This window comes from Mirounga leonina, unplaced genomic scaffold, assembly GCF_011800145.1.
Source record: "Mirounga leonina isolate KUSES-001 unplaced genomic scaffold, KU_Mleo_1.0 Mir_151, whole genome shotgun sequence".
In the NCBI taxonomy this organism is placed as follows: domain Eukaryota; kingdom Metazoa; phylum Chordata; class Mammalia; order Carnivora; family Phocidae; genus Mirounga; species Mirounga leonina.
In genome coordinates this window covers 91656617-91665085 of record NW_023270377.1, presented here as the reverse complement: position 1 = coordinate 91665085, position 8469 = coordinate 91656617, and the positions used below count along the sequence as shown (strand labels likewise).

At 33.1% G+C, this 8469-nt stretch overlaps 1 protein-coding gene across 1 annotated transcript in view; it reads right to left on the bottom strand.

The window, feature by feature from the left end:
- Window positions 1-294: 294 nt before the first annotated feature.
- The window catches only part of DARS1 (aspartyl-tRNA synthetase 1), a 57555-nt gene continuing 49380 nt past the window's right edge, over window positions 295-8469 (bottom strand). Inside the window, exons 11-16 of the mRNA XM_035008130.1 lie at window positions 7589-7735; window positions 6293-6335; window positions 4852-4932; window positions 3427-3538; window positions 3104-3175; window positions 295-653 (exon numbers count right to left, since the gene is read on the bottom strand). Of these exons, the coding sequence (XP_034864021.1) occupies window positions 562-653; window positions 3104-3175; window positions 3427-3538; window positions 4852-4932; window positions 6293-6335; window positions 7589-7735 (547 nt within the window). The 3' untranslated portion in view covers window positions 295-561. The remainder of the gene's footprint in view (window positions 654-3103; window positions 3176-3426; window positions 3539-4851; window positions 4933-6292; window positions 6336-7588; window positions 7736-8469) is intronic.

Sequence of the window (8469 nt, the reverse complement as noted above, 5' to 3'; positions counted from 1 at the left end):
TTGAAATTCAGGTTAGAATTTAACAATTTAATACAGCATTATATTGATTATTTTCTAATCAGTATTCTCACCTGCTTTACATGATTTCTGGGCACAACTTTAAAGAATTGATACTTTCTGCCTAATTTTCCATGATATGCCAATTATACATTCATTAAAATCTCAGATACTGCCCTAAAATTGTCCTTATTTCAATGTCAGAATTTAAAAAAATAAGCTCAAATATTGAAAATTTAAGACATTAATATCATAGCTACTATAATATAGAAAAGAAAAAAAACCTTACACAATCTGAACTGTTTAAAATTGTTAACATTTATTGTACTAATGCAATATGAATTTTTAACATAACCAATTTTTCATTAAAATGTTCAACCATTTCCTACTGAAGCATGTCCAAAGTTATAAAAATCTTCTCTTTTAAAGTAACCTATAGTGAATTAATCCAAAGTAACTCTGGCATTTTAGAGAAGACATTTACTCCATTGAATATTTTAAGTAACTAAGGATAGCCTGATCAATAGCACGTTACTGGAAAGAATAAAGAAAGCATAGCTTTCTTTAAGGAGTGAGTCGTTTGGGATCACGGGGAAACATTGAGGTCTGACGAACATTGTGCAATCCCAAAAAAAGCATCGTCACTCGTTCCAACCCTGGGGAAAACAAAATAATCATTAATTCCTTTTCTGAAAACCTTTCAGGGTCTTACTCATTGAAACTACCAACACAGTATCACTGATCAAAAAAATACTTCTATTATTTTGAGTTTATTTAAAATGAATTGTTTTGGAACACCTGGGTGGCTTAATCAGTTAGTTGAGCATCTGATTCTTGATTTCTGTTCACGTCATGACCTCAGGGTTGTAGGATCCAGCCCTGTGTCAGGCTCTGCACTGTGCATGGAGCCTGCTTAGGATTCTCTCTCCCTCTCCCTTTGCACCCCCCCCCACCCGCCCTTGTGCACCTATGCATATTCTTGCTACAAAATAAAATATAATAAAATGGACTGTTTTGGGTCTGACTCAGGAATAGAAAAAAAGAAATGATGCTGTATGTGGGAAGGACTAAATCAGATATCCTTAAGTTCTCTGGATTCTGTGAACTACAAAAATCTTGTAAATGTCCAAAACTTACAATTTAAATAAACACAGAAAAGCCATTTTATAAGTCTATATGTGGGGCGTCTGGGTGGCTCAGTAGGTTAAGTGTCTGACTTTTGATGTCAGCTCAGGTCGTGATCTCAGGGTGTGAGATCAAGCCCCACATTGGGCTCAGGCGCTGGGCATGGAGCCTGCTTAAGATTCTCTCTTTCCCTCTCTCCCTCCCCTCAAGCTCTCTCTTAAGAAAAAAAAAAATACACACACACACATATATGTGCCTACATGTTTGCCTATATGTTTTCAAATGGGACCAGAATCTTAATTATGTAGTCCAGGCCATCAATATAAGATGAGAGCCATAAACTTGTTCAAGGAAGTTTATTAATGGAAATACCAGAAATTTATTGTAATTCAATAGATATGAAACATGGTGGTTCTTAGTATAAAAGACTCTAGGATACATTACTGTAAATGTTCCAAGTGCAGAAAAGACTGATTTTGACATGTGACTTAAATATTGTATTACTGGCAAGAATTAAGACCAAGTATCACCTAAGAAACAGAGCAGAACTAGCAAATGAAACTTCATGTGTGCAATTTATCTATTTTACCCAAGTTGTGTAAGACATGTATTACAGAAAAAAGGCAAGGTCAAAGAATATTTTTATATAGTAATGACGTTTAATTTTAAAGGAATGTATTAACATCTAAAACAAATAAATATAAGAGCATTAACATTGTTATTGCTATTCCTTACCAAAAAAATCTGCAAATATTTGAACCTTGTATTACAGTAATCTAATACTAATCTTAAAATAAAAACACCATATCCTATCTTCCCTTCAATCATTAATTACCAAAAAATGAGTAGTATTTGATAACCATTCAAATGGTCTTCACAAGTACGATTAAAATTTACATTGTGTAACAAAAATTTTCAAAATATACAAAATGCACATTACTGAATATTTTAAGAGAAAATAGTTGTCACTCTCCCATTAAAAATTAAACTATATATCCAACATAGCACTGGTATCAATAACAAAAGGCTGGTATCAATCCATTGTCCACTAAGAAGCTGGTTAACAAGATTATGGTGTACCCTTTCAATGGACTGATTCTATGTAGTATTAAAAATATCTTTTTAAAAGTGTATATTTTTGCATATGCAAAGATTATTTTTGCAAAGGTATAAAGAAAACTAGAAACAATAGTTTCCTAGAGGGAGGTGAATACACACTCTCCTATACCCTTTTAATTTGGTAAATTTTAAAGTATATTACCTATTCACCAACCCTCCCAAAACAAACAACAAAAATTTTAATAAAACTATAAATTCAGAATTCTTTTAAGAGTCTCTGATATGGACATCCAAAATTGAGCTAAACATTTATCCTTTTATTTATTTTAAAAAGATTTCTTTATTTTTTTAAGTAGTCTCTACACCCATTATGGGGCTCGAACTCACAAGCCTGAGATCAAGAGCTGCATGCTGCACTAAATGAGCCAGCCAGGCACTCCTTACCCTTTTTAAATCAGAGTGGTATCTTACATATACTCTAGAAGTGGTCCTAAAAGTCAATGAAACGTTACATTACAACAAGAAATTTCGCAGCAATCTGAGCTAACTTGAGGGAGAGCTTTAATTTGGGCTAATCAGAATGAACTCATGGATGCAGAGAGAAAATAGGATACTCAGTTTATAAGATGTTTTGCTTCTAAACTCTTCAGAGAAAAAGATGGCTAGAAATGTATTACAATATTTTAGAATACACAAATTAGCTGTTCATTTTGTTCTCTTGAAATCAAATTTTTCATTTAGTCACAACTCAACTTAAAAATTTGTTATAATACTTAGCACGCATGGACTTATTTGTAAGCAACAACAATATACAAAATTTAGTTTTTGGAGTCCAGTGCTGAAGAAATTAGAACTGAATGAGCACTCTGCCAAATGAAATCTGGGTTGGAAATATATCATCATAATATTAAAATAATATTACCAATGCCTCCGCCAGCATGAGGAGGGGCTCCAAAGCGGAAGGAATCAATGTATGCCTTAATTTTCTCCAAATCTAAAAAAAAACAAAAACAAACTAAAAAACCAAACATAATGTATCTTATTTTAGTGTATTTTAGTAACTTAAAATACACTTAAAATACACTTATTTAGTGTATTTTAGTAACTTAAAAAAAGGTACAAAAGCAATTATCGTTCAATAAAAATTAAAACAAATGATGATGTTTCTAAGAAGTCTTTAAAAGGTTTAAAATGTATTGCTTTCACAATATATATTACTCTCCCAAATATATTTAAGTTGTTTACCAATTCCATGATGTAAGGCTCGCTCTGTTAGCAGCTGAGGATCATGTATTCTTTGAGCTCCTGATAGTATTTCCTCTCCTCTCATGAACATATCATAAGAGTTGGACTGTTTCTTCAGGGAAAAGCAAACACAAGAAAAGACCACTCTTCAAGTTACTGTCATTCCATTTCCATTACTCACATGAGGAATAAAAAAAAAAACTCTTTTGCACGAAGAACAAGTCTATTTTTCCCTACAATTAATGATGCAATCTCCTCCAATGAATGCACAATTGCTTCTCTAAAACAAGGTTAAACTAGTGAGAGCTCAATAACTTCTTCCTTCCCTCTATCAGATTTTATGATCCCCTTCTCCTACACCTTCCAATAACAAATTAGAGTGCCATATCTAACTTTAAGAAGTAGTGCTGATTCTCATTTCACTTTATTTTTTATTTTTTTAAGATTTTATTTGACAGAGAGAGAGCGAGCACAAGCGGCAGGCAGAGCGGCAGGCAGAGGGAGAGGGAGAAGCAGACTCCCCGCTGAGCAGGGGCTCGATCCCAGGACCCCGGGATTATGATCTGAGCAGAAGGCAGCCGTTTAACCGACTGAGCCACCCAGGAGCCCCTCTCATTTCACTTTATCATCTGAAATGTTTTTAGGTGTGATATGATTTGGGGTCATTCTTGGAACTTCAAATTATCAACAGGTGTTAGTCTTTTTAATTAAAAAAAATTTTTTTTTATTTTAACAAAAGTAAATGGAACATCAATTTGCCATAGCTTCACCTATTCCCATATCAGGTTTTAAGTTATTTTCCCTGTCTTTGGACAAACCAATGGTTCTCAAAGTATGATTCCCGGATCTCAAAGTATGATTCCCGGTAGCCTCAGTATTACCAGAACTCGTTAGAAATACAAATTATCAAGCTCTCCCAAGACCAGCTAATCAGGAAGTCTGGTGATGGGGCCCAGTCATCTGTGTTTTAAAAAGCCCCCCAAGTGATTCTGACGCACACTGAAGTTTGGGAACCACTGCAATGGAAAAACAGTAAAAGGCCACAAAACACAAATTAGATGAACTCCCAGGACAAACTGTTGTTCTTAGTTCAAAGTCAATGATAATATGATGTGTTAAAGTCTGCAAGTCTAATGATACTATTTACTATTTAAATGGCATCTCTTCCTCATAAATCTTTAAAAAAATGACCCTTGAAAACGATTTTTAATGCAGGTTTTGGGACTAATTTTTTAGAATTCTCACATTTCATGGTATTATTTTGACTTAAGAATTGATAGAAACTAGTAGTAATACGTATAACAATGGCCCATTAAAATTGCAAATTACTAAGGAAAACCATTATTCCCATGGTACAATTTAACATAGTCACAATAAAGTTTTCCTTCTTCCCCAAAACAAAATACTTAAAATAAAATTACTTACAGGATTTCTTGGGTCAGGCATGGTATAGAAAGGTCTTACAGCCAATGGATATTTATCAAGAATATAAAAGTCTGTATCATACTATAAAAAGAGTGATTAAAATTAATTTTTAAAAATTTTAACAAAAGTAAAAATAGGCTAACATTTTGATAATTAATTGTCCTTTTAAAAGTAAGTTTCGTTCTTCAAAATTACTATAATTACACTGTATATACAATAAGTATTCTGTTTCTTTCAATTAACATTTGTATCCTCTAGTATTTTGCCATCATGTTAAAAATTTCTCCAATACTTAAATTGTGGGAGCTATTGACTATTCTATCATAGTTCAAATATTCGTTTTCTTCTCTTTTTTTTTTTTGGACTTGTAATCTCTTTCCAATTTCTTCCCTATTGAAAACTATGCTGTGATAAACTTCTTTGAATTTCATTCTTTTCTTTGCTAATCTAATTCATTTACTCTTTCAGATGCAATTTGTTAACTTCCTGTTAAATTATCCTAAATCTCTTTGAGTTTTACAAAAAGTACATTAAATCTATAAATTACTTTAGGAAAAATTGACATCTTTTACAATATTCATCTTCAAAAAAACCTTGACTTTTTTCCCAATTTAAATTTTTGTGCAAACATCTAAAAGGAATTTGGTAGTTTTCTTCATATGAAAACTATAATTGAACTAAATAAGTAACATTAACATGAAATTATGACATTTTTGTTACAAAAAATAGTTACTACATGACTTAGATTTAATTAAAAAGAAACCAATCACATTTCAACTCTTTTGACATTAAACATTTTTGCTAAAATGCAAGCGTAGAGGGAATGTCAACAGAGCTGACAAACTGGAATCTGCTCTGCTGAAACAGCATTTTGAAGCTATAAACTCAACACAGCAGTTTCAGAAATAGGTTAGCTCCCCAGTCAATTTTGAGTGCAGCCAGCAGGAGGAGCTCAACGACTGTTTTCATTTATACATAATTCTCTTAATTTCTTGGAAGACCACACTAAGTTCAGCTTTTATCTTCTTTGGAGTTTTAGAAAATGAGATAGGAAAGCAGCTTTCACAAAAGAGGCCGAAAAGAAACTCATTCACCTTCAAGTCCCATGAGTCATCAGGGGTACTCAGGGAAGACCATTTCTAAAGAATTTCAAATCATCTTGAGATTGTTTCTAATCTAACAGTCTGATACAGATACCACTTTTAGAGGGACCTCAGTACAACTTAGTACAAAAATCAGATACTGAGCCAATCAAACTGAGCAAAGCTTATCTGAATATTTTTTATTTTTCCAAGAATTAAAAAAAAAAATTGTTCCTTGTGGTTTTTTATTTGTTCTGGGATCTTACCATTCTGGAAAACTGTTCCCCCTCAACTCTTCTTTAGTACCAGAATATGTTTCAGATTTAGAAAAAGAAATCCAGCATGCACAAGAGTCCTACCTTTTCCTTTACCAAACGACCCAAGAGTTTTTCATTTGGTGTACTGAAAAACAAAAACAAAAACCCCCATGAAATTAGGTGTTTGAAGATCAAATAGCAACTTAAAGAGTAAGGCCCCTCTTCTATTTGAGGTTCTCAAAGGATAAAAAATGTGGTCAAAATACATAGTTGTCTATCCTGCTCCTTTTTTTAAAAGGCAAGTACAATGACAACATTTAGTAGGTGCTGCTCAAAAATATTTAAATAAAACAATAAACAGATATAGCAATTCACAGATTCAGAAATAACATGGATGAAATAATTTCCTACAATTATATATAATTAAAGTTCACTATAGCAACATAGGCTATTCTTGCCATTAAGTGATTCTACTTCAAGATGCTCTCTCCTTTTGTTACTCTTTATCAAAGGTTTATAAAACAAAAATCGGTATTTCCAAGTCTTTAAAATGTAATTGTGTTTTTATAGCTAAGAGGCTGTTACTTTAGCTTCTATCCTAGGTAAGAACAACTGACAAAATACTCAAGAAAATATTGCTCAGCTTAAAATAATCATAGAATTTATAGTTTGCCTTAAGAATGTAATCTAGCAATGAAGGCGATGCTTAAAACCATAAATGTATATTTCTGTTAAACAAAAATAAAGGGTTTTGAGCAAAATATGCTTTAAAAAGCCCTAAAAAAGACAATAACCATTCCTTTCATTCCTATATCCATACGAATTATTGTGAGGGCTTAAATATTTTAACTTAAGAACTCTTGAGAAAAATGTACTAAGTACTGTAGACAGTAATTTCTTTATTAAACTACATAATTTATTCAAAATTATAAGTTATATGATCTGAATTTAGATAACATAATACTATATAACAAAGAACAGATATTTTTATAACTTTTGGAGATATTAATTTTATGCCCTAGTCCGGTGTGGGGATGGATTAAGACTGCTGTCTACCCTCTCTAATACCACTGATTTAGAAAGAGAGGTAACATATTAGATGATAAAAAGATCACGGGCCAAAGTCCCTATATATTCTTCAAAGTGTTACAAATATGGGGGTGTGGTAGGGTAAAAAATGGTGTTTATAAACAAAACTATCAAAGCTCAGGCAAACCACATTAAACATAATATTTTATTTCAGATCACACATTAAACAAACAGCATCATACTATATATATACCAAAGTTAATAAAACGGAGGTTTATGAGCTGGGTGGAAAAAATCATCATTCATTAATATATGCATTCTTTCATATCTTAAACCTAATTACTAAAGTTTAAAAAATCAGAGTCAAACCTCAGATCTTCTTCATCTCCCATTTCGATTCCAGCTTCCCTAAGCATAGCCAATGCTTCACAATACTCGAGTCTTAAAGTTGGCTCCAAAAATTTGAATGGCTCACACGGGAATTGTTTATTCACTGTCTGAATTTCAGTTTGAAACCTATTTGTACAAGATGGAGTTAAAAAAAAAAAAAAAATGTGTCATGTTCTCCCCACAAGAGGTCACTGTGGCAATACATAACACATTTTTTAAGAAAGATTTTACTAATATAAGTGAAATAATGAGTAGATAGCTTTATTCTTCTACAACTTGATACTTTTTTTTTTTTAAACAAAGAAACAACATTTTTAACATTTCACAGGAGTCACTGTATGTACGATGAGGAAAGGGCAATCTGAGTAGGTTCAGGGGTAGTAGCAGCTCCGTGGTCAGCGAAGTGCCTTTTCCAGCTGAGCCACTCAGCCCCACCCCCACAGACCCTCCTAGCTGTCTGGGGAACCCATTCCCTAATGGCTGGCTGACATGAACCCAAGAGTCTACTCTACATACTATTAGTTCTATGTGTTCCACTGATAACAATTTTGAAATTCAGAGGTAACTCAAAAGGAAATGCTTTTATTTTATTTAATGAATTTATTTTTTTAGAGGGGGGAAGGGAGGGGCAGAGGGAAAGGGAGAAAGACAATCTTAAGCAGGCTCCATGCTCAGCACTGGGCCCGACGCAGGGCTCCATCTCACAACCCTGAGATCATGACCTGACCTAAAATCAAGAGTTGGACGCTTAACCAACTGAGCCACCCAGGAGCCCCTAAAAGGAAATGCTTTTAGAGAAAGTTGTTTTGTGTAAAATCAGCCTCAATACAAAAATTGGAGACTTGCAGGCTCTTTTTTTT